The sequence below is a fragment of the Stigmatopora nigra genome, chromosome 1 (genome assembly GCF_051989575.1).
Source record: "Stigmatopora nigra isolate UIUO_SnigA chromosome 1, RoL_Snig_1.1, whole genome shotgun sequence".
NCBI classification, from domain to species: Eukaryota; Metazoa; Chordata; class Actinopteri; order Syngnathiformes; family Syngnathidae; genus Stigmatopora; species Stigmatopora nigra.
This window is the reverse complement of record NC_135508.1, coordinates 6,640,706-6,668,311: the sequence shown is the minus strand read 5'-3', so window position 1 is coordinate 6,668,311 and position 27,606 is coordinate 6,640,706. Positions and strand designations below refer to the sequence as shown.

At 40.8% G+C, this 27,606-nt stretch overlaps 1 protein-coding gene across 1 annotated transcript; it reads left to right on the top strand.

The window, feature by feature from the left end:
• Positions 1-27,188, top strand: gpr153 (G protein-coupled receptor 153). The gene is made up of 6 exons (XM_077729046.1): positions 1-537; positions 12,845-13,444; positions 16,860-17,289; positions 19,263-19,452; positions 22,133-22,317; positions 26,034-27,188. The coding sequence occupies exons 2-6, from the start codon at positions 13,092-13,094 to the stop codon at positions 26,802-26,804; spliced, it is 1,929 nt and encodes a 642-aa protein (XP_077585172.1). The 5' UTR covers positions 1-537; positions 12,845-13,091; the 3' UTR covers positions 26,805-27,188.
• Positions 27,189-27,606: the final 418 nt, after the last annotated feature.

Here is a 27,606-nt window from a genome sequence, read left to right as displayed (position 1 = left end):
GGGGGGTCTGAGAGGTGAAGAGAGGCTACTTAGTGCGTGTGCCCTCTTCCCCTTTATGAATAACTCCCCTGAATCCCATTTTGTGGTGTGTTGGTCCATTCCCATTGCCACTCATTGCAGCGTCTTGGCTCGTGCACGCGACTGTGTAGTGCGGGAACGCGCAGCCAGCAGTCAAAGCGCCACTGAATGACAAGGTGAGGGAGGCAAGAGAGTCGAGGGAAGAGCGAGTGAGCAGGCGAAGACGATGGATGCGTCTTTTTTACTTGGCATTTACGCCATTTGGCCAACCATGTTACGTCCCTATCGGCTTTGCTCGGAAAACGACTCTGATCGCCTGATCGATACTCGTCGATAATCGTAGACTAGAAAGAAGAGGCGACGAGTCTGATCTTCGGGGTGCTTGAAACGTTTTTGGACCCATTTTGCTTACTTTGGACTGTTGTACTGATGTCGAAAAGCCACTTTCTTGGGAGAATATGACCGCCTTGTGTGGGGAGTGCGCGGCTGGAAACAAGTGGACTGAGCGTCTCATTAAAGGTGAGAAACAAACGCTGCTGCTATTCGTGACCATTTGGGCATAAACAATTATATTCTGCTTGGATTATGTTTAATATAATCATCTTCACTGAATCGGAGCGATGTATAGTTAGTAAGGTGATAATCCAAACAGGTGGATGCGAAGGCACGTGAACGCAACACTTGATCAAATGTGACCTATTTTGTTCATTGTATTCAAATGGAATGGTGTCGCATGCAAGATGAAAAATGACAGTTAAGAGGTGAAATAACACATTGAAAAGCATTCCTGGACCATAAGGCTGCGTGAAAGACGTACAGCCTACAATTGTTGTTAAAAAGAGAAAAAATATTCACCATATAACCCAGATAGTGCACAAAGATCAATGACAGGGGGTGCATAAGGCTCGGAGTCAAAATTATTGTTTTTTGTTCTGAAAATCAAGGTTTAAAATGTTTTTGTTTGTTTCTTTTTAATGTGAAAAGCTGTTTTCAAACAATCAATAGTAAGCATAAACATCTGCACAATGGGTTTGGTTTGTATTTGGGTGTTGACATATTTCCAATAAGAACCTTTTTATGTTTACATGACCATATTTGTTTTCCATTTTAATCAGTTTCACAGTGTACTAACTAACTAACACCTTACCCTCGAGAAATAACCGTACGTAAAGTGTGATATGGCACTACTTTTGTCTTCGTTTTGTTTTCTTCTGGAAAGCATCAACCAATATAAACTTGCTTGTATTTACTAAACCGGAATCCTTATAAACAAATACTTAGAAACTCTAAGATATTCATTCTTCTGCCCTATTTCACTCTCAGAGCATCAAATTCCATTAGTCAGCCTTCGATGATTCTTTTTGTGGTGTGGGCGCAAACCAGAGTACCCAGAGAAAACCCACGCACACCTGGGATCGAACCCTTGACCCCAAAACTGTGAGGCTGATGGGTTAATTGCTCCAATACTGGGCTACCCTCCCATACAAATATTAATAAATATAAAGTGTCATTCCGAAGTAACCAATTGTGATGACAAATCAATTACAGTATCAACTCTGCCAAATAGTCGAAAAGGAATAATTCCCCTTTATTTACTGTCCATCTCAATAAAGCACATCATTAGTGTTGTTATCACTGTGAAAATACAGGGGTCGACATGTCAACTGGCATTGCAGGAGACGTTCATCTTAATGCAGAGCGCCATGAGTGAATTGCAGATAGAGTGGATGTCAAGCAGCAATGCATCACGTGACACGGAGGCGCTTCCACCGCCAAGCTCAGTGTTTCATGGGGCACGCTTGACATTTTGTGTGTTGCACGTTTTGCCTCTACCATTTGGTGCTTTCCTTGAGTTGTCCATTCATTGTGTAGACCACCATTCACTGCTTATAGTTACTTGTGCCAAGAACGTTAGAATTTTGTTGATTTGAACATTGGTGTGACCGGACGTTTGGTCGCCGGTCTTTTGGTTGCCGGTCTTTTGTGGCCGTTTTTTTGGTCGCCAGTCTTTTGGTCGCCAGTCTTTTGGTCGCTGGTCTTTTGGTCGCCGGTCTTTTGGTCGCCGGTCAAATGTACTTAGATATTAAACAGTACTTAGATTTTAAACTCTCTCTCTTAGATATTAAACTCTCTCTGAGATATTAAACTCTCTTTTAGACACTAAACTCTCTCTCTTAGATATTAAACTCTCTCTTTGATATAAAACTCTTTTAGATACTAAACTCTCTCTCTCTTAGATATTAAACTCTATCTCATGAATATAATTTTGAGAGCTGGCTTCAACAGTAAACTCTGTAACCATTTGACCGGCAACCAAAAGACCGGCGACCAAAAGACCGGCGACCAAAAGACCGGCGACCAAAAGACCGGCGACCAAAAGACCGGCGACCAAAAGACCGGCGACCAAAAGACCGGCGACCAAAAGACCGGCGACCAAAAGACCGGCGACCAAAAGACCGGCGACCAAAAGACGGACGACCAAAAGACCGGTGACCAAAAGACCGGCGACCAAAAGACCAGCGACCAAACGTCCGAGCACCAAACATTGGTTGCAAATCCGTTGCTAATCTGAAATGTGAAACAATACAACGCTGCCATATTCAAGCATCTGTTGTACTGTTTCTAACAACCAACATTTCCAACTATTCTCCTAAAAACATATCATGTATGGTTTTAGTTTGCTATTCCACAAGGAGGGCTCCGTAAAATTTAAACCACAAATGCTTAGTTTCCTCTAAAATTGATGTTATGTAAATATGATCTCTCTTGTCAAGATGCACATACTTCTAACAACACCATAATAGAATGAAGTGTATATTTGGATTCAGGCACTAAAATGTTTGCTCAGTTTGTGTGCTTCTTGGTGAATAATTCAAACATCTGCCAGAGGAGTGTAAATATGAATATGCACATGCTGTTGCTGAAATCAATTCAAATTTTCCAGCCCACTCAGAGGTCTGTGCTCAACCCAGTGCTATTCTAGTTGCGTGGCCTCTGGTGGTAAGGATGCTAACAAACACAGTGGTAGCGTTCATATATGACTATAGACTTGGTCTGATCTTGTTGAGAAAAATTGCAGTGCCATATGGCTCACAGTGATCCAACCTCACTCTTAGCTGGAGATAGCTTTACATAAACAGAAAGAAAGCCTCGGGTTACATGATGGAAAATTCAACGACTTCCTGTCGGAGAATCTGGTGACTGTAACAGAGTGTTTACACTGTCCCACGGGGAAAGCAAACACCGTATTGTATTCTGGTGCACGTCTTTAGTACATCATCATTAGCAAATTGACATCTTTGTGTAGTTATCGAACTTGCAAAATAGCGCCTTGTGAAAAAAATGCGATTTTGGAAGCTACACACGTACAGATTCTTTCCTTTGAAATAAATTCATAGCTGAACACAATAGAACAGAGGTGGGCAAAGAATTCCATAAGTGGGTTTTTGTTCCAACCTCTAAAGAGGAAACGACAAATTTGGTATCTTAAAAGTGCAATGATTGGGGATTGCAGTCAGGTGCTTCTTGTTTCGGTCCTCGGACGTTTGGTTGCCGGATGTTTGGTCGCCGGTCTTCTGGTCGCCGGTCTTTTGGTCGCCGGTCTTTTGGTCGCCGGTCTTTTGGTCGCCGGTCTTTTGGTCGCCGGTCTTTTGGTCGCCGGTCTTTTGGTCGCCGGTCTTTTGGTCGCCGGTCTTTTGGTCGCCGGTCTTTTGGTCGCCGGTCTTTTGGTCGCCGGTCTTTTGGTCGCCGGTCTTTTGGTCGCCGGTCTTTTGGTCGCCGGTCTTTTGGTCGCCGGTCTTTTGGTCGCCGGTCTTTTGGTCGCCGGTCTTTTGGTCGCCGGTCTTTTGGTCGCCGGTCTTTTGGTCGCCGGTCTTTTGGTCGCCGGTCTTTTGGTCGCCGGTCTTTTGGTCGCCGGTCTTTTGGTCGCCGGTCTTTTGGTCGCCGGTCTTTTGGTCGCCGGTCTTTTGGTCGCCGGTCTTTTGGTCGCCGGTCTTTTGGTCGCCGGTCTTTTGGTCGCCGGTCTTTTGGTCGCCGGTCTTTTGGTCGCCGGTCTTTTGGTCGCCGGTCTTTTGGTCGCCGGTCTTTTGGTCGCCGGTCTTTTGGTCGCCGGTCTCTTGGTCGCCGGTCTTTTGGTCCCTTTTGGTCGCCGGTCTCTTGGTCGCCGGTCTTTTGGTCCCTTTTGGTTGCCGGTCTTTTGGTCACCAGTCAAATGGGGACAGGGATTGTACTGTTGAAACCAGCTCTGAAAATTATATTCATGAGAGAGTTTAGTATTTAAGAGAGAGTGTTTAAAATATAAGTACTGTTTAATATCCAAGTGCATTTGACCGGCGACCAAAAGGGACCAAAAGATCGGCGACCAAAAGGCCAGCGACCAAAAGACCGGCGACCAAACGTATGGTCACGCTAGTTTCAGCAGAAACCCCATTGGTTAAACCTTCTCTGCTGGATCAGTTGGAACAAGACCTGGACCCTCAGCAGCCCTTAAGGACCGGTTTGCCCACGCCTGCAATAGAAGAATAGATGATCACAGTCGTTAGGACTTAATGTTCGTTGCAGAGAGTACAACCAAGCAAAAGCAATTACATTAATACGGAAGAGTCCCTCCGTGTACAATTTTCAGCATTCTCCTAACCATTGCATCAGCACTGTTGCATTAAATGATACATTCACCAATGACTTGCATCAATTGTTAGCCGTATTGGATCATCCACTAAGTAATATCTGATTAATTATAGATCAGTCTTTTATGGTTTCAATTTAGAATATGTGAAAACCCGTCTTCTGTTCTCATATGAGGACATTTGTTGTTCCCCCATGAAACTGTTCAAAGATCACATAAAAATTAGCCCTTTTCTGGTATTTATAATGTGATTGGCGAAAAAAAGGCATGTGCAAGGTTTAAAATTTCATATCAGAGTGACGGTTTTACATCTTAATTTCATTTAAAAACATGTCAAATACAGATATAAGTAAATTCAATTGATTGTTTCTACTGTCACAGATGCTCCCCTACTTACGAACAAGTTAGGTTCCGAGTGCTTGTTCATAAGTTGAAAGTGTTCATAAGTTGAAAGTGTTCATAAGTTGAAATTGTTCAAATTGAAGTTGATTCAGTGCTATAATTTGTATTATAATTTATTTTTAAGGCCTATATAAGTATATTGAAGGTTTATATAAGTGCAATTGTATGTTTAAGGATTGTATAAGTAACCAGCATTGGTTTGTACTAAAAAAACACATTTAATAAAATAGAGAGAATACATACAGTACTGCATACATTGTTAAATACATTAGTCTGTGAATACAGATATTTTCTCACGTAAATGAAAAAAAATAGACAATATATCCTTTCATTATCTGTACCATTTAACCTCACAAAGGTCAGGGGGGTACTGGAGCCTATTCCACCCATTTTTCATTTATTTACCCTTTTATTGGGCAAGACAATTGAGAGCGCTTTCTTATTTGCAATGCTTGACAGGCAGCAGGTCTGTACATGTTAGCCCCACATTTAGCATCGATAATGAAATCCAGCCCAAACCACAGAAGACCAGACTGACTCACCATGTAGATCAAGCAACTATAGGCCTGTGAAGCCCTTTGAGACTCTTTTCTGATTAAATAAATGTGACTTGACATGTATTTTATAACCACTATTATCATCTATAGCAGAGAGAAATGTTGTCAAGTTGGCTTGAGTCATTATGATAACAAAAGGGGGAAAAATAGGCAGGAATTGAAAACACGCCGTGTTCTCCGGTTTCCCGCAATCACAGTTTGCCGTAGACACGGGTGAGATGGATAAGGTGGTAAAATAAACATGTGTTTGGCCTTCATTCAATGGTGAGAAAACATGATGCCTTTTTGTCCTTAATAACATCGGATTGGATTGGATTGGATAACTTTATTCATCCCGTATTCGGGAAATTACATTGTGGCAGGTAGCAAGAGGGTGATTAGACAGAATAAACAGCATCAATCATTAAAATCATCAAATCATTAAAACATAAAAGCCGCAAAACACAAAACGAACAAGAGTGGACAAAGCTACCGTGGCCGCCGGCTGCCGCTTAAACAGCGCCATTTGGTTGCGGTAACTGAATCGGACTCAAAAAGACATTGTAGAGTTGGACAAAAACTGGAACCCCACAGAACAGCAAAGCAAAAAGCACAAAGTACAAAGCAAATCAAAGTAAATGGAATCATCAAATCATTAAAACATAAAAGCCGCAAAACACAAAACGAACAAGAGTGGACAAAGCTACCGTGGCCGCCGGCTGCTGCTTAAACAGCGCCAATTTGGTTGCGGTAGCTGAATCGGACTCAAAAACGACCTTGTAAATTGGGCAAAAACTGGAACCACACACAGGAAGTCTTCCACGAGATGGGGAACTGCTGCAGACTGTGACCAAGGTGGAGAATACGCTCTTGCAAGCTTATTTGCACAGTTACTCAGTAGTCTGAAGCTGAAGAAAACAGCAGCAGGGCAGAAAATCTCGACTCCGTCGCTGTTAGGGGCCTACAACTCTTCCATCCCATCCCACGATGGAATGGTTGGTCAGAAGCGTTGCGTCTTCTCCCAGCACTTATATCCAGCTCCAGACCTCCGGCGGTACCGAGGTGTTGCTCCTTCTGCTGCGTATTGTGACAGATAGTTCCATGTGTGTGACAGCGTAGGCATGGCTGGCTGGTCCCCCGAACAAAAAAGAAGTGGCCGAAAAATGCCAGGCTAACAGAACAAGGAAAGTTGTAAAAACATTAAAGTAAAAAGTATAAAGTACAAAGTAAAGTAAAAAAGAATGCTTTAGGAAATATTAAAATGTCATTTAAAAAAAGATAGAAGAGCTGTAAAACATGAAAAACATAAGAGTCTGACACCCTTGGTGCAGAGCTACTGCCACAGGCTTCCGCTTGAACGGCGCCATCTTGGAAAAGCGTAGCACAGCGTAAATGACAGCTATTGCCCAAGGGACTCTTGCAAGTGTGTTCATCTGCTTAAGAAGGATAATAATTAAGGTATGTGGTTTTCTGAAGACTATAAAGTAAGTAGGTCACTTGTGTAAATGAAAAGAAGTGAACCGTTCAAATGGTTGAAACATTATTTCTTTTCTTCAAGCCTCAAAGAGGTGTTACGGTTAACAAGACCTTGATGGCGCTTAATCCCAAGTGAGCCTATTTCAGGGCATGGGTGGAATGTGATCACATGAAGAGAAATTGGCAAGCTTATTCATTTATTAAACCTTAGTTAGAAGCAATGAAAATATTATTTTGTGTATTCAGTATGGAGAAATTGGCAGAAAAGCTCCCCAAATCATGCCCTTCAGCTCATGTGGGTCTTTGCGTGTTAACAAGCAGGTGCTGCGCATGATTGGTTATGCATGATGGCACCTCTGCTGGACTCTGATAACAGGCTAATGAGCGTTAGATTGATTGTGTGATGACCTCCGAAAGCCCACCTAATCCCCTTTTCTTTGGAGGAGAGCTCTACTCTGTCTTTGTGTGTGGTTGACACTAGGTGCCAAATGAGAACCTTCAACCCCTGGTCCTCAAGTGGGTGCAGGTTTACATTCCAACGGATGAAGTGGAGATGTTGTCACCATTTTGGTGTCTTAAAAGTGTTATCAGTTATTATTAATATTATTAAAAAATACTGAATTTTATTGTGAGCAGTGCAAGATCAGAAACAGAAGATAGTTTCATGGGTGCTCGGACGTTTGGTCGCCGGTCTTTTGGTCGCCGGTCTTTTGGTCGTCGGTCTTTTGGTCGCCGGTCTTTTGGTCGTCGATCTTTTGGTCGCCGGTCTTTTGGTCGCCGGTCTTTTGGTCGCCGGTCTTTTGGTCGCCGGTCTTTTGGTCGCCGGTCTTTTGGTTGCCGGTCTTGTGGTTGCTGATCTTTTGGTTGCTGATCTTTTGGTTGCTGGTCTTTTGGTCCCTTTTGGTCGCCGGTCTTTTGGTCGCCGGTCTTTTGGTTGCCGGTCTTGTGGTTGCTGATCTTTTGGTTGCTGATCTTTTGGTTGCTGGTCTTTTGGTCCCTTTTGGTCGCCGGTCTTTTGGTCTCCGGTCTTTTGGTCTCCGGTCTTTTGGTCTCCGGTCTTTTGGTCTCCGGTATTTTGGTCGCCGGTCTTTTGGTCTCCGGTATTTTGGTCGCCGGTCTTTTGGTCTCCGGTATTTTGGTCGCCGGTCTTTTGGTCGCTGTTCTTTTGGTCGCCGTTCTTTTGGTCGCCGGTCTTTTGGTCGCCGGTCTTTTGGTCGCCGGTCCAATGGTGACAGAGAGTTTATTGTTGAAACCAGCTCTCAAAATTATATTCATGAGAGAGAGTTTAATATCTAAGTACTGTTTAATATCTTAAGAGAGAGTTTAATATCTAAGTACTGTTTAATATCTAAAAGAGAGAGTTTAATATCTAAGTACTGTTTACTATCTAAGTACATTTGTCCAGCAACCAAAAGACCGGCGACCAAACATCCGGTCACGGTTTCATAGGGTTACTAAATCTTTCTTTGGTATGCAAGGATCTTTTTTCTATTTATTTCACAGTTTGTTGTAGCCATCGAATGTTGGAGAATAAATGGATTTTTTTTGCAACCACATTTCAAAGAAATCCCCCTTCTACCGTGTTGACAAGTGCGTTGTTCCAGCATATTTAATCAGGTCTAAGCATGAATTATTTAAAGTTACTTCGCTCTGAAGTCATTCTGTGTGAACATCGTCCGTTCACAGAACCTCCACGCGTCTGCTATCATTCAGAACCTTGAAGTTTAATTCTTATAATTGTCAGTGTTGCTATCTGGAGGCGGCAACATATTTGGCTTGGCCCAAAGGATTGTGGGTGCTCAAGCTGTTAGTTAAAATTGTGAGGATGCCAACAGTCAAGAATTGAAAATAAAGTTCTGCTTCTAGCTTCACTGCCATAACCATCTGTCATGAATGTGTCATAGATTATGCACAATTAGGTGGATATAGCTCATTGTAACGGAACTGCACTCGATACTCAGCTCCAAAACATTCCACTCTAAAACTCAGTGTTTTTCTCCTACTAAACTAAGTCAATAATCTATGAGAAGCAGTGGACAAAAAAGTCTCTCCAAATATTTTATATATATATATATTTATTTAGTAATTGTTAGGTACTGCTTCTTAGGAAAAAACCCCAATTAATTTAGGACCTTGGCTCCTACACATCCATAGTCAATTACTGCGAAACAAATCTGAAGAAAAATATTAGTTGCTTACATATTGTCTTGAAGTAGTCTCGTGTATTTCATAAAAGTTCAGGAATTTTTATGGTCAGGTATTACAAATTATGCATAAGGGAAGTAGACAAATGGGTGGAAACATTTGCAAAATGAAAGAACAAAATAGAATGTCTAATATTTCGCTATTACTGCATTGGAATTGTCAATTGTAAGCTTTTTCCCTACCAAGTTCTAAACATTGACTGTAAAAAAAATCCCAATACAATGCCCATCACCATAACCACTTCTATAACTAGGGGAACTTTTGAACATTTTTGTAGTGCCTGCTAGTGTCTTACCAGGAAAACAGAATTACTGCATTTGGCTCAAGCTGTGGTGTAGCGGCTCAAAACCTCATGAGCACCTGGCGAATCCTAGATCAAAGCTGGGATTTTTTTCTTACATCCCTTTCCTGGTTTGATGTTGCGAATGCTTTGTGATATTTTTTTTTTTAACAGTGTGTGTATGTGTTTCCTTTGATTGTCTCTTTTGGCAGTATTGGTCAAGAGTGTTTTTATTTATTTATTACAAACCTTTTCTTTCTGTTTGTTTTGAGGCAGTTTTTTATTGCTTTGTGTTTTAGCATGAATATGTTGGTTTTTTTGTTTGTTCGGTTAATTCCTGCTCAGTAGTGGAAAAGTTAGGTTAGGTTAGAACTTCATTTCATCCCGTATTTGGGAAATGTATTGGTTGCAATAGCAAGACAGACACAATACACTCAAGAAATTGTAGACCAGACATAGGAAAACTACGGCACGCGGGCCACACAAGGCCCACTAGGATTTTTAATCCGGCCCGCCGTCGTTGTCAGAATAGTTTATTTTCTTCCAAGATGGCGGCGTCACGCAGAAGCCAGTGGCAGTGGCTCTATCCACTCTTATTTGTTTTTCGTGTTTTACAGCCCCTCTATCTTTCTTTAAATTACATTTTAATGTTTCTTGATACATTCCTTTTTTACTTTACTTTGTACTTTATACTTTTTACTTTAATGATGCATGATGAGTATGTTAACACTTTAGTCCTTTTTTTTGTTTATGTTTGATATGTACTGTTAACGGATGCACTTTTTTATATGTATCGTATCTTGTGCTGACCCGGTCCATCTGTCAAATTTTTAAAGTCAATGTGGCCCCCGGGCCAAAAACTTTGCCCACCCATGTTGTAGACCTAGGTAAAAAAAGTGAATGGTTGTCTATGACTGACTGGTGACCAGTTCTAGGTGTCTTTGAAATACATACAGACAGACCAAGAGTTGCTCCCTGCCAGAATGGACCCGACCACATGAGCTAAGTATCCACAGATCTCAGTGTAAGACCCTCCTAGGCAGAAATACCACCTAGAATACCTCTTCTGGCTTGAGTCAAGGTTGATTAAAAATTAAAGACCTCTTCATCTGAAAGGCAGAATCCTCCCAAGACTGACCGCCAGGCTCCATTTTGCCCATAATTTACCGGTGGATTCACTCAATCACTGAGTGGCATATAAACCCACACTGCCAGCCTTTTTGGAAGCCTAGCTAATGAACCACAACACCATCAGTGATCCTCTTCAAACCCTGGTTCAAGTAAAAGAGAGGCGGGTTGATGGCGATGATGAGGTCATTTCAGAGTCCCCTCTCAGGGCTTCTGAGCAAAGCCCATATGAGTGTTTGGACAAGCCAAAAGACAGATAATGAATGTGACAACAAGCCCTGGCTGTGTGGCAAGCATTTTTCACCCCACAGTGGGAGAGACATCATTCTTTATCTTCTGGTGCTTTGGCTCGTGTTGTGCTGTAAATAGGGTTAGAAAAGTAATCCCTCTCCAGCAGTCATAGTTATCTACATGATCTTTTTTTTCCTATAGCTTGTTGTGACAGCATTTTATTCTGTTTTGTGCTGCCCCACTCGCACCATTTCTTTCCAGTTGTTTTCTTTACTCCTTTATTACAGTTTTATTGATTTAACTAAGGTTTAACAGGTCACGGTGCTCGGACGTTTGGTCTCCGGTCTTTTGGTCGCTAGTCTTTTGGTTTGCCGGTCTTTCGGTCGCCGGTCTTTTGGTCGCCGGTCTTTTGGTCACCAGTCTTTTGGTCGCCGGTCTTTTGGTCGCCGGTCTTTTGGTCGTCTGTGTTTTGGTCCCCGGTCTTTTGGTCGCCGGTCAAGTGGTGACAGAGAGTTCACTGTTGAAACGAGCTCTCAAAATTATATTCATGAGAGAGAGTTTAATATCTAAGAGAGATAGCTTAATATCTAAGTACTGTTTAATATCTAGGTACATTTGACCGGCGACCAAAAGACCGGCGACCAAAAGACCGGCGACCAAAAGACCGGCGACCAAAAGACCGGCGACCAAAAGACCGGCGACCAAAAGACCGGCGACCAAAAGACCGGCGACCAAAAGACCGGCGACCAAAAGACCGGCGACCAAAAGACCGGCGACCAAAAGACCGGCGACCAAAAGACCGGCGACCAAAAGACCGGCGACCAAAAGACCGGTGACCAAACGTCCGGTCACGAACAGGTCACCACCATATGTGCAGTGAAAATGGGCAAATGAGAATATTCTCAACTTTGAGGGATGAAAACATATATACATGCAAGATGACGTTATTTTTACAATCACTTTCTATGCCGGATGGAATTATGAACAGTTCCAAATATCAGTTTGTGTTATTACTAGACTTTCCAGCCAAAGAGAGCTACATTTTGGATGGGGTGAACAAAGCCACACCTCATTGCGAAAAGCCAGGGCTCACTTGAGCAATCACATTCGTTGATTGTATATAGGGGGCATTGATTGCGGGACTAGTTTAAAATTGATTTAAAATGGTCCTCATTTTTATTTGGAAAATTCTGGGATTTGAACAAGGGTGTGTCAAACTTTTTTATCCACTGTAAATTGCTCATTGTTTGTGTGATCTTGATTGGGACTCTGCTCTTGTGTTTCACAGCATTTTCGTCTTACTATTTGGTATCTTCTATCAGTTTGACATTTGGCTGTTGCTTGTGACTCGTTCTGCTAACCCAGACATGGGCAAACTACGGCCCACGGGCCACATACGGCCCCCTAGGCCTTTTAATCCGGCCCGCCGACGTTTTCCAAATAGTTTTTTTTCTTTCCAAGATGGCGCCGTCACGCGTTTAGTTTTTCGTGTTTTACAGCCCCTCTATCTTTCTTTAAATTATATTTTAATATTTCTTAATACCTTCCTTTTTACTTTGTACTTTATACTTTTTACTTTAATGATGCGTGTTGAGTATGTTAATACTTTAGTCCTTTTTTTCTGTTTATGTTTCATATGTACTGTTAACGGATGCACTTTTTTATCTGTATCGTATCTTGTGCTGACCTGGCCCGTCTGTCAAATTTTTAAAGTCAATGTGGCCCCCGGGCCGAAAAGTTTGCCCACCCCTGTGTTAACCGATCCCTGTTTTGTCTGAAAGACGGCAGACAAATGACTTTCTGTATTAACCGTAATGAAGTGCTGCAATTTAGGTAATTAGTTTGCTGGCAAGAAGGATTACGTTTGATGAAGGATTATTTTCAATTGGATTGACTAATGACATTTGATGATATCATAGCCCCTTCTCTATTTCTGATCCCTAGACAACCAGCCCGGATCTGCCACCCTCAGCAGCTAACTTCACCCTGCCGTATCCACGCTCCGCTCTGTCGTTCCCATGGAGAGTTCAAGCCCACCCATGTAGGATGCCTTCCTCATCTGATATCCTGCGCTCCCTTTTGCCTGTCGCCGCCTCTTCCTTCTCTTCCTCGCCATTTCTCGCCAACCGTTCATTGCGGCCCCCGAGGTCGTGCCCCGCCCCCCTGCGACGTGGCGGGTGAGGCGGACATCATGAAGGATGACGTCATCAATGCCAACACGTTGGCTTGGCTGGTCTGCTCGGGCGTGTCCATCCTGGCCAACGCGTGGAGCATTCTTAGCGTCAGCGCCAAGCAGAAGAAGTGGAAGCCGTTGGAGTTCCTCATCTGCACGCTGGCGGGAACGCACATCCTCAACATGGCAATCCCCATCACAATGTACTGCGTCATTACCCTGCGCCGTCAACACTCAAACTACGAGTGGAACGAAGGCTTGTGCAAAGTTTTTGTATCCACTTTCTACACTCTCACATTGGTCACCTGCTTTTCTGTCACGTCACTGTCTTACCACCGTATGTGGATGGTACGCTGGCCTGTCAACTATAGGTAAGAGACCCACTTTTATCCTATGTGCACATGTTTAGGAGCATTTTGAAATTATAAAACGCATTATAAAACGTTAAAGTACAGGAATATACATCAACATTCTTTTTGGATGTATGTTTAGTTTGGGAAAGTCCTTTAAATTCAGTGTTAGGATTTACACGATGCTCGGACGTTTGGTCGCCAATCTTTTGGTCGCCAGTCTTTTGGTCGCCAGTCTTTTGGTCGCCGGTCAAATGGTGACAGAGAGTTTATTGTTGAAGCCAGCTCTCAAAATTATATTCATGAGAGAGAGTTTAATATCTAAGAGAGAGAGTTTAAAATCTAAGAGAGAGAGTTTAATATCTAAGAGAGTTTAAAATCTAAGAGAGAGAGTTTAAAATCTAAGAGAGGGAGTTTAATATCTAAGAGATAGAGTTTAAAATCTAAGAGAGAGAGTTTAATATCTAAGAGAGAGAGAGTTTAAAATCTAAGAGAGAGAGTTTAATATCTAAGAGAGAGAGTTTAAAATCTAAGAGAGAGAGTTTAATATCCAAGTACTGTTTAATATCCAAGTACTGTTTAATATCTAAGTACTGTTTAATATCTAAGTACTGTTTAATATCTAAGTACTGTTTAATATCTAAGTACTGTTTAATATCTAAGTACTGTTTAAAATCTAAGTACTGTTTAATATCTAAGTACTGTTTAATATCTAAGTACATTTTACCGGCGACCAGAAGACAGGCGACCAAACGTCCGGTCACGGATTTACACCATCGGGAAAATAGAGACCTTCATGAATAATTGTCTCAGATGAGTACACGCTGCATTAGGTGACACTTCTCTCCAGCCAATGCTTCTGTTTGAGCTCACACCTCCTCAGAATATTCCACAAGGAGCATCTGCTGGTTCTGGCCTTCAGCTACATTTGGCTCTAGACAACGAGCAATATCAACAAAGCGAATACTAATAAAGATTCACATTACCAGACAGCGTGATCTTGCAGTAACACAGTTTAGCCTTGCAAGACTCCCCAGACATCTGGTGTTCACACATAGCTGCTTTGCTTGCATTTCATGCTATTTTCGTCAAGGATGCAAACACATTTATCAACTCAGTCATTTGTAGACAGTAGGGATATTTTTTCCTTCATATTAGGTCAAATAAAATCATATTTGTAAGTATACGTACATCCCAAGGTCTGGGGTCTGAGGTTTGGGAAATGTTTTAATCATGATGGTTGCTTCACATTGAAGCCATTTGCTCTTACATAATCATTAAGATCCGGTGCTATTTGTGCAAATACATCACAGCCAGCCTCGAAGCTGTCCTCAAAGGTCTTGGATAATGCTTCCCACCATCTGCTAATGATGACCATTTGCATTCCCATTTTGTTGTCAACAAGAGCACACTCTGACGTAAATTTCCTCCGACTTCCGATCCAATCCGGCATGTTTGGCTGGTACTGATTCGACGACGAACCGATGCGCGTATTGTTAGACCGGTAACAATGGTGCAAAATATATCATGCAACCAGTAAATGATGAATCATGTTATTTGTTTTAAAGTCAAAAAATACTTTACTTACGATGTTATACGATCATCTATTACTATCAGTAGTTTCTAAAGAGATGTAGCCCCACTCGGCAGACATATTTGCCTAGTGGCAATGTTCCCTCTAAGCTGCCCATGTGCGCAATTGCGCACTACTCTCGTCTTCTCTGCGCAGCAGCAATCATATGGCGCGCAGTAAATAAAATCCAAACTTTTTTTTTTACCCCTTTTCCCATGATGGCGCCGTTTACGCGGCAGCCAGTGGCAGTAGCTCTGTCCACTCTTATGTTTTTTCGTGTTTTACAGCATGTTTTACCTGAAAAATAGAGGGAACATTGACATGCACCTGCTTATGGCCGGTGTGATACTGGTGTGCCCATAGCGAGCAATGATAATGTCACTCACACTGGTACTCAGTGCACTCAGGGAGGTTGTCTTTCTGCCCAAACCAACGGAAAATTAGAGGGAACATTGCCTAGTGGTTTGATTTACAGCAGACTAAAATCACTATGATAGTAAAACACACTAAGACTGGATCCGATCCACGTGCTATGAAGTGCTCAAATGCAATACTCCAAAAATAGTCTTATAATAATTCCCACCTCCAGTAACAGCACGTCCTGCCTTGCTTTTCTTCTTGGCTATGTCCTTGCCAGTTTGGGTAAATATTTAATGATTTGTAGAATTTTATTGTCATACAATCATACAGCGCCACATAATATGGAACATAATACGTACTGCAGGTTACTAGGTTAACTTAAATCATTAGAAAGATTAGTAAACATAAAAATGTAGACAAAAATAGGATAAAAGTACCTACATCATCTGTAGAATGTTGGAGAGGAAAAATGCCATGTGAATAGGGGTTGTGTTTTCATTCAAATAGCTTCTTCCTTCCTATCTGCCCTGCTGAGCAAGCATGGCTGCCTTGCTTCTGACATTAACAGACACTGAAGGCCTGAATAATGAATTTCAACCTTGTAGTTGGTCTGCTGCTCTCTCACAGCCCCCTTTGCAACGCTCATTCAGGCAATACATTCAAGCTGCTTAGTGATGCGATATCACTGCTATAGGAACTCCAGGCATATTGAGGAAAGGCTAGCGCGACAAGGGGCAAACTCCTCTTTGCTCTTCTCTTTCTTTATTTTGCAAATGTTTGCATCTAAAACTGTCTTTCTCTCTTTAATTTATGAATCAGTCATCTTCTGTTTTTTTGTGTCCACAACGGAATAACTAAGATGAAATACCAGTAAAATGAGTACTTTTTTGCAGATGACCACAAAAGTATGCCTATGCGCGTATCAGCTACCGTATTTTCACGACTAAGGCGCACTTAAACGCCTATTTTTTTATCCAAAATAGGCAGTGCGTCTTATAATCCAGTGCGCCTTATATAGGGAAAAAAACAGAAAACAAAAAAACACCACTGTCGGATATTAAAAAAACACAAACGCCTGAACTGAAACAATACTGTTAAATATGCAGATGCAATCCTAGTTTACAACATCTTCCATCATATAGCTCCTCCCCCACTGCAAGATTTTACTGAAAAAAAAAAACCAAAACATCAACAATGGCTGGCTCTAGAGGTGACTGTGTAGTGAGTGCTTCATACCTGGAAGTCAATAGCAATTACCGTATTTTCATGACTATAAGGCGCACTTAAGTCTTAAATTTTCTCCAAAATAGACAATGCGCCTTATAATACAGTGCGCCTTACAGTCGTGAAAATACGGTAAATTTCTGTTTACATGTTGAAACAACACTAAAGTGCAATAACACTGCCCCAAATAGAATAAGCAGCTCTAGGTCAAGCTAGCAATGCATATTCTAATGCCATTTTGGTTATTTCCTGTACTAAAAGACGTGCTTGTGCTTCCAGGCTAAGCAACACCAAGAAACAGGCGGTGCATACAGTGATGGGGATCTGGATGGTCTCTTTCATCTTGTCCACGCTTCCAGCGGTAGGCTGGCACGACACCATCGACCGCTTCTACACCTCCGACTGCCGATTCATTGTGACAGAGATCGGCCTGGGGTTTGGGGTTTGCTTCCTGCTCTTGATTGGCGGTAGCGTGACTATGGGTGTGATCTGCATCGGCATTGCTCTCTTCCAGACCTTCTCCATTCAGGCAGGACACAAAGCCGACAAGAACAAATTCAATGTCCCCACCATTGTAGTGGAGGATGCCCAAGGCAAGCGTAGATCGTCTATTGATGGCTCAGAACCTCTCAAGACATCGCTGCAGATCACTTATCTGATCAGCGGTATTGTCTTCATCTATGACTTCCTCACTGGCTTCCCTATTTTGGTAAGGTCACCATCTAAACATGTCAGTCATTTTCTTTAAATAAATATTATATTTTGGCAGAGAGTGTGTCTAGAACAGGGGTGGGCAAACTTTTGGGCCCGGGGGCCACATTGACTTGAAAAATTTGACAGATGGGCGGGGTCAGCACAAGATACGATGCATATAAAAAAGTGCATCCGTTAACAGTACATATGAAACTTAAACAGAAAAAAAGGACCAAAGTATTAACATACTCATCACTCATCATTAAAGTAAAAGTATAAAGTACAAAGTAAAGTAAAAAGGAATGTATTAAGACATATTAAAATGTCATTTAAAAAACATAGAAAGGCTGTTAAACACGAAAAACAAATAAAAGTGGACATAGCTACTGCCACTGGCTTCCGCGTGACTGCGCCATCTTGGGGGAAAAAAACTATTTGGACAACTTTGGCAGGCCGGATTAAAAAGCCAAGCGGGCCAGAGGTGGCCCGCAGGCCGTAGTTTGCCCATGTCTGGTCTAGAAGTATGAGTTTCATTCATTGGACCACAACACGCGAGTCCTGAGACTCAATCTTCCATTTTTTTTTTCTTGCCACAGAAAGCTTATTTAACAAATCACAATTATCACATTTTCCATTTCATCATCTTGTCATTGCCTAATGTTTAGTGTTTGTTGTTTGCCTGTAAAGATAATGAACAAGACCACTGCAGGTAATCATTCGACATAACACCCTGATGGCACTGTGGAAGCGTGCCATGCTGCTTTATTATTTACATGTCTCTCCTCCTCCACATCGTAAAGTAGGCCAAGCTCAGTGCGTGTGAATGTGTATGTTTTTTTTTTCTTTTTCCAGGAAGTCATTTAGTGACAGCATAGGCCGTTAAAGCGATCAGAGCTGGGGTTAGGTATGCGGGTGTTGTTCCCCTCTTTAAAAGCAAGATGTGTCATCACCCACAAATTCTCGGAAGAGTACTCAAAGCTCATTATAAACAATAGAAGCCAGTTTGAAATTAAAATAAACATTTACCAGAGGACATATACATTTTCCCGCATGACGCGTATTTATAACAGATGTAATATGTGTTCTAAACGGTGCTCGGACGTTTGGTCGCCGGTCTTTTGGTCGCCAGTCAAATGGTGACAGAAAGTTTACTGTTGAAATCAGCTCTCAAAATTATATTCATGAGAGAGTTTAATATTTAAGAGAGAGTTTAATGTCTAAGGGAGAGAGTTTAATGTCTAAGAGAGAGAGAGAGTTTAATATCTAAGATAGAGAGTTTAATATCTAAGATAGAGAGTTTAATATCTAAGAGAGTGTTTAATATCTAAGAGACAGTGTTTAATATCTAAGAAAGAGAGTTTAATATCTATCAGAGAGAGTTTAATATCTAGGAGAGGGTTTAATATCTAGGAGAGAGAGTTTAATATCTAAGTACTGTTTAATATCTAAGTACTGTTTAATATCTAAATACTGTTTAATATCTAAGTACATTTGACCGGCGACCAAAAGACGGGCGACCAAAAGACCGGCGACCAAATGACGGGCGACCAAAAGATGGGCGACCAAAAGACCGGCGACCAAAAGACCGGCGACCAAAAGACCGGCGACCAAAAGACCGGCGACCAAAAGACCGGCGACCAAAAGACCGGCGACCAAAAGACCGGCGACCAAACGTCTGGTCACGGTTCTAAACAGAAAGAGTCCCCTTTATGGAAACCAATATTTTGTGAAAGAAACAACAAAGGCCCTACCCATACCAAATGTAATGAGCTATTTAAATGCATAGGAAACACTAACAAACAAAGTAATGCTAATTTACAATTGTGGGAAGAGTCACGCACTCGGCAGTAAAAGAATGGAACAACTTGAGTTTACATTTAAAGTTTAAATGTTTAAATTTTAAACGATCTATGGATATGTGGAAAGGGAAATAAGAACTTTTTTTTTGCCGTGCATTCCAACTGTTCTTTGTTGTCTTCCCCTATGCAGGTAGTGAGTTTTGCCAGTCTGAAGTTTGAGCGCTCTTACAACTGGATGGTGCTGTGTGTGCTCTGGTGCTCCATTGTGCAGTCCATCTTGCTGCCCATGTTCCTGTGGGCCTGCGACCGCTACCGTGCCGACATCCGCATGGTGTGGGACAAATGCGTGGCCATCATGTCCAACGACGAAGTGGACGAGGGTAAGCCACAGACACAGTCGGGTGTTGCTTCAACATTCTATGCCTCACCTTCCCAGCCTCTTTTTTCCCCTCCTTTTCCTTGACCCAAATTCATCAACGTGGTGGATGATTTCCAGTTTTTTCAAGGCCTGAAAGTCCATGTCCAACGTCCCAATTGGAGTGTTGATTTTTTCCAAAAAATACATACAAACAAAGAATAGTGTGCTAGTTGAGAACTCAAAATGGCTATCACCGGTATCAACCATTTTGTGGGGATAACATTTTGTTGTTTTTCTGACCACCAGTTCATGGTGTACAAAGTCATGGATCGTGTTTCCCTAGTGAAGATAAGGAGCACAGAGAATGGACAGATGGATTTGGTGATTTAAAAAAAATATATTTTTACTATATATCCACACGTGTTCTTTATTAGATTAGATTAAATTAGATTAGATAACTTTATTCGTCCTGTGTTTGGGATTTTTTACTGCCACAGTAGCAAGAGAGTGAGAATACAGACACAGGAAAAGACATTTTAGACATAAATAAATAGGCAATAAATAAGTTATGTATATGTATGTATGTTTATGTAAGTATATGTAGGTATATGTAAGTATAGGCAAGTATATGTAAGGATGTGTAAGTATGTGCATATATAAGTATGTATAAGTATGTGCGTACATATACTTACATATATATACTTACCTATACGTACATATACCTACATATACTTACATACACATACATACATATACATACACATACTTACATCTACTTACATACACATACATGCATTTACTTACATATACTTACATACACATACATAAATATACTTACATATACTTACATACACATACATACACATACATACATACAAATACATACATATACTTACATATACTTACATATACTTACATATACTTACATATACTTACATATACTTACATATACTTACATATACTTACATATACTTACATATACTTACATATACTTACATATACTTACATATACTTACATATACTTACATACACATACACATACTTACATATACTTACATATACTTACATATACTTACATATACTTACATACACATAGATGCACATGTATAGATATGGTTGGTCTTAACATTCAGTCATTTCGTCAATTCTTTTATGTTATGGTTTAAGTTAGGAGTTATAGCCCCCTCTGTTTCTACATGGATGAAGATTTACTTCAAATATAATCACTGCGATTTAAATTTAATCCAAATAATTCCAATTTATTCATGAAGTGGAGTTTAAGAGTGGTAATATTATTTGTGTAATAGAAAAAGGGGGTAAGTAGCACCACCTTTGTGCTGTTTAGGCTTCATTAACACACAGCTCTCGTCCTTATGTGCACAGACATACGACAAAAAACCCTACTGACAGCGGCTATTAAATATAAAAACCTCTTTAGAGGAGCTCCCTCCTCCCTAAGTCACCTTATTCTTTTGGTTCAGAATACATCCTTCATTTTGATAAAGAAATAAAACACCGAAACATACTTTTTGGATTTTCCCAAAGCATATTAGACTCAATTAAATAATAAATCTGTCTTCCTATGTGGTCAGAACACTATGTAGTACTATAAAAGGTTTCACTTCACCATGTCAGGAAAAAAAAGTGAGTGATTGCGCTTAAAAAAAAGGCCATATTTACCTCGCAGCAATTTATACACTCCATTGCTTTTAAAGATGGTCTATTTTGGCCCAGAACAAGCGGACGATAAAATAAATGGTTTCCATTCATTTGGAAGGAGCAAAAAACTAGAAAGCAGATAAGCACTCTGATACCATCACCATTATCATTTTCAAAAAAAAGATGGCATCTGTTTTGTTTTTATGGGCACGGCACTGAATTGTTGATGAATTTCAACAAATTCTGTTTTGGTGGATTGACTGCCACTTGCGTTGAAGGTTAAAAAGTCCTATAAATCATATAAAAACGCAGTTAGACGTGGTTCAACATGTGAACTAACATGTGCGTAAGAGTATTTTTTTATTGTATTTGATGGTTTAAGTGGATTTTCCCTTTTTTCTATCCCCCTCCCTTTATTCCTGTGTCATTTATCAAGCACGATAAGCCTCCTGGTGTCTTCTATGAGAAGTGCATGTTGCCAAATAAGGGTCATAGAACAAGACAAAAACAGCGGGTAGCTCTATTTTCTGCAATAATTAACACCTCAAGTTCTCTGCTTCTTTTCCAGAGGGCTTGCCATGTATAACTCACCACAGTTGTATGTATAACGACTGTTTTTTTCCTGAATTGTCTTTCTTTATTTTTGGATTTTCATTTTTAATTGAGCTGCCGACTTGCATGCCCACTTGCCTGTGCTAAAACAAAAAAAAGCTGCTATTGTTTTTTTTCATCCTTTTTGGCAGTTTTCCCCCCCTCAAATGCAGCATTTTACAGCCAAGCTCAACAAATTAATACCATTTTCTTGAATTCTCTTATTAGGATATGGAGGGTTACAGATACTACTTGTTTTCTGCATTGAGAGGAGAACGTCATTTGAATTTTTAATTAATCTGGCAGTCCAAAGCCAAGCAAATTCAATGGCACAGTCAATCAGACAGCAATTGAACTGGTTTCTATGAACTATTCATCTTTCTGTCTGTCTATTTGTCTTGTGAGTCCATTGTGATCTAACCCTGACGCTCGTGCTTTTCTGCACTTTGTAGAAAACAGCCAAGATGGAGGAATTCATGTCGACTTAATATATGACAGACCATATGACTATAGCTCAGCGCCTGAAATTGTGACCGTAGACCGTAATGCCAAGTTTGAGTTCTCAACCTTAGAAAGGGGGGTCCCGCAGGGGTATCCAGTGAGGGAACAGCAGGAAGATAAAATGCAGTATTTGCAGGTATATTCTTTTATTGATTTTCTTCTTTTCTTTTCTTTTTTTCTTTTTCTTGATCACATGACCTATTTTGATTGAACTTTCATTGCGAATGTGCATGGACAAATGCTTTTGTAGACCTTCAACATTGTGATGCTGTCAGACTTTGTGATTTGTGTCTTTGTGGGAGTGTGTACTTGCTTTTTTTTTTTTTTTTTTTAACCTCATTCTAAAATGTGTTTTTGGCTGGGAAATGCTTGGTAAATAAGGCCGTCAACCCAATCTAAGGACATGGATTGTATGCACAAAAAAAAGTTGGACAATGTTTTTTTTTGCCTTTATGCACTGTGATGCTTGATTAAAGTGTGGACATTCATATTCTTAGTTTAGAGATTCTCAAAAAAGTCTGGTATTGACCGTACGTACGTACGTACATACGTTAGGGTTAGAGTTAGGGTGTGTTTAAATACAAAATGGTTAGCTTTAGGATGTGTTTAAATACAAAATGGTTAGGGTTAGGGTTAGGGATAGGGTTAGGGTTATGGTTAGGGTGTGTTTAAATACAAAATGGTTAGGATGTGTTTAAATACAAAATGGTTTGCGTTAGGGTGTGTTTAAATACAAAATGGTTAGGGATAGGGATAAGGATAGGGTTAGGGTTAGGAATCGGGATATGGTTAGGGTTAGGGTGTGTTTAAATACAAAATGGTTAGGGTTTGGGTTAGGGATAGGGATAGGGTTAGGGATAGGGTTAGGGATAGGGATAGGGTTAGGGATAGGGTTAGGGATAGGGTTAGGGTTAGGGATAGGGATAGGGATAGGGTTAGGGTTAGGGATAGGGTTAGGGATAGGGTTAGGGATAGGGATAGGGATAGGGTTAGGGATAGGGATAGGGTTAGGGATAGGGATAGGGATAGGGATAGTGTTAGGGATAGTGTTAGGGATAGGGTTGGGGATAGGGTTGGGGATAGGGTTGGGGATAGGGTTAGGGATAGGGTTAGGGATAGGGTTAGGGATAGGGTTAGGGTTAGGGATAGGGTTAGGGATAGGGTTAGGGATAGGGATAGGGTTAGGGATAGGGTTAGGGATAGGGATAGGGATAGGGATAGTGTTAGGGATAGTGTTAGGGATAGGGTTGGGGATAGGGTTGGGGATAGGGTTAGGGTTAGGGATAGGGATAGGGATAGGGATAGGGTTAGGGATAGGGTTAGGGATAGGGATAGGGATAGGGATAGGGTTAGGGATAGGGATAGGGTTAGGGATAGGGTTAGGGTTAGGGATAGGGAAAGGGATAGGGTTAGGGATAGGGTTAGGGATAGGGATAGGGTTAGGGATAGGGATAGGGTTAGGGACAGGGTTAGGGATAGGGATAGGGTTAGGGTTAGTCCAATTGAAACCCTTACATCTGACACTACTGGTTAGGGTTTGTCCAATTGAAACCCTTACATCTTACTCTAATGGTTAGGGTTAGGGTTAAGCTTTTTTCATTAAAAAATGACCAAGTATACTAAGGTTATAACAAGCCTTTTTTTTATTCAAACAAAAAACAAAGAACAAAAAGTATACCATGTATATATATATGCTTTTTTTCTTAAAGATAATGTTTAGTCAGACACAAAAAAAATAGACCATTAGTAAGGCTTTAATTGGTAGAAAGAAAATATATAGTAATCTTTTTTTATTCAAAACATGACCATGTATAATAAGGCTTGTTTCTTCAACCAAAAAAAGACAAAGAAATGAATAAGTACACTAAGCATACCAAAGTTTTTTCCCCCACACAAAAAATCAAGAAAATACAAAATGTAGTAGACTATGTATAATAAGGCTTTTTTTCACAATATGACTATATTACGTAAAATAAAAACAAAAATAAAAACACAAAAAAATTAGATAATGCATTGCAAGTTTAAAAAAGGACCATGTATATATAGTAAGGCTGTTTTTCTTAAACAAAAAAACTTTCGTAAGGCTATTTCTTGTAAAATAAAAACACAAAAAAACTAAACCATGTATCGTTCATTTGCACACTATTTTCATTTTGATTCATTCATTCCTGAATTTGCTTCCCCCATTAACATAAACCCCCACCCCCATGTCACATTTCTCATGCATGTGCTGCCCCCTCCTGTGGAGTCCCTCACACCGCTGCTGTATCATCATCTTCTGTCTCACCTGTTTTCTTAATTCTGCCAAAAAGCCACCGCAAGGGCACGACAGGCTGACATAGGCCTTGTGAATATGACGTCAGCTTGACAAACGCCTTCTGTTGAATAAGTTGTCAGGGCACACATAAATGTGAGTACATCATAGAAAATACACAATTGATGCTGTACATACAAAAAACAAAAAAAAATCAGCCAGAATAGGATCAAGTCTTGTTTTTAAGTTGCATTTAAGTTTGAACTTGTCACTATATGGCTATTAAATGAACAAAGATGCATTATTTTTCACAAGGTTTTGGACAAATGAAGTTAAGATGATGATTTTAATAGTTTCCGTTTCACAATGTATGGGTTTAACATTGTGTGTATGTGTGTGTGTGTGTGTGTGTGTGTGTGGGGGGGGGGGGAGGTTAATGTCATTATTGTGTCTCAATGTTATTTTAACATTTACAGGTTCTTTAACATATGTTTTTGAGAAATATAAGGTGTGTTGCAATTGATGTGATTGAACGCAATGCCTCAATGTATGGAAAGCGGGTTGAACATTTATTTGAAATCCTCTGATTTTGAGGTCATGGTGAAGGGTCCGTTATTGAATCAAAAAGATTGGACTTCTCTTGTGAATTAAACTTAGCTTGTCCACAGATAGTGCTGGGTGTTATTAGAATGCTCGGAATACTCACATGATGGTAGGAGATTTGCATGGTATAGTAGTGAGGCAAAACTATTGTGCGTTCTGCCCTGTTAAATGCGAAAAAAATGGGGAAAAAACAGCAAAGATGGAAAAACGCAAAAATTGCAAAATATAAGATTTGTCTATGAAAATAATATCCGCAGTAATCCCTCATTGTTCATTGTGTCCTGCAGAATTCTACAAAACGTAAAACCGTAAAAGATGAAAAAAAGAAAAAAATACACAAAACAGGATTTTACTGTCAAAAATATATCCACAGTAATCCCTCATTCGCCCTTCAAAATTTGAGAAAAAACACGTCAGAATGTTCAAAAAAAGAGGTTTTAAAGTGAATAATATATCTGCAGTAATCCCCTGTTGTTTCCTGTGGCCCGAAAAATCTGAAAAAAAATAAAAAAAACATGAAAATCTTCAAAAATGGGGTTTTACAGTGAAAAATATATCCGGAAAAATCCTCGTTTTCCGCTGTGCCCTGGAAAAAGCGAAAAACATGCAAAAAAAAACATGAAATATGAAAAAAAATGCCCAAAAATGTTTTTTTCACTGTAAAAGATATATCTGAAGTAATCCCCATTGTTCACTGTGCCCTGCAAAATGCCCAAAATTGCAAAAGCCGCAACAAAAAAAAAAACAGCATTATACTGTACAAAATGAAGGCTAAAAGAACCTTTACTACTGTGCTGTATCGAATGCCTTTTCTGAGTGAGAAGGAAAAGCTCCAGATTCTTCATCATGATATCAGTAACATTCCGAATCCGCAGCTAAAGTCAAGTCACCTCCGTCCTTAACAAATGTCTTATTGTTATATCTCAAGGTGAATATATAGACTTTAGCTCCATCCTCACGACAATGCCTTCTTATTTTATGCATCCCCCTTCCAGGTGCCCCCTACAAGAAGATACTCCCACGACGAAACCGACATGTGGACCATCGACCGGATCCCCCCATCTTACCTTCAGCGGTGGGGCTCCAGCGAGGACATGATAGTGAGTGGCCACTACAGCTCCACCTTACCGCGCCGCGAGAGGCGCAGGAACAGTCTGTTCTCCTTCCCCGAGGAGAGCCACCACCATCACTACCACCACCATCATCACCACCACCACCACCACCGGCGACATCTCCACCGCAAGCGGCGACGCTCTGAGGACACGCACTCGCTCAAGCACCTACCGCGAGTGGTATGCGGCGCCTACGACTACCCCGAAGACGAGCTCCGCTGCTTCAGCCGTGACGAGGTCATCAACTTTATTGACGAGACCCCGTTACCGAGTCCTAGAAAGAGTCCACGCCGCGCCTCCTGCACGGTCGCTCTTTTCCCCAGCGTTTATGAGCATCACGCCGCCGTTATCCTGCCTCACTTTCCGCTCACAGACTTTGAACGCGAGCCTCAAGCGCTACGGCGTCTATCGGAACATAAGAGCTCTTCCGACGGGATCGGCGATTACGAGAACTCCCCGAAAGAGGGTTCGAACCGACGGACTTCACCCGTTCGTCGGTCCAGGATGGTTGGGGTGAATGACTGGGCTCAGCTTAAGCAGTTGAGTTTAGGAGAGAGTGATAAGGGAGGCACAAACAGTTTTGTAAGCACACTCTCGGCATCTTCTTTGGGGTATATCCCTGTTGTACCGGATTCTGTTGATTCCGCTTCCTAAAAAAAAAAAATCACAACAACAAACACAAACAGAAACCCTCCAAAATTGTGATTGCTACTTGAGATTTTTCATTATGTTTGGATACGAGCCTTATCTCTATTGTCTGGTTGAACCCTCCTGTTATGCTTGTTTCTTGGTTCAAAAGTTAGATTAGATCATTTTATTCATCCCATATTCCGGAAATTTCTCCGTCACAGTAGCAAGAGAGTGAGAATACAGAATACTGGAAACAGGAAAATAGATTTTAGACGTTAAATAAATGCATGTTTACAACTTCTTAAAAAGAACATTAGGAAATTGATTTGTTCTTCTAGACATTTTATCAATGCGTAAAGCTAACACACTGGCGCCGAGTTTTGATTTTTGTTAATATTTCAATGCAATTGTAGACATTTTATCAATGCGTAAAGCTAACACACTGGCGCCGAGTTTTGATTTTTGTTAATATTTCAATGCAATTGTAGAGTACGCAGTAGTGAGTACACCACCAAACAAAATGTCCTATAACAATGATTTCTCCATTTATTCTTTGTCTACTTGTTCTTTGTGGCATATTTTTTTATACTTTGGCATACAATGCTTTCCTCAATAAAGCAGTGCAATCAAACTGGTTCGTTAGGCCATGTTATGTAAGAGGGTGGAGCTCTAAATGTCATTTGAGTTCAGCTCAGGTGTAAATTCAGAGTTAGCTTTAATTTTGCATTGTATTATTGTTTGTTGTTTAAAGGTTCTACCAAAATCAGTTTGCTAGTCAAAAAGTTTAGTTGCTGTGCATTGAAAGCTAAAAAGGCTATTGGCTTTT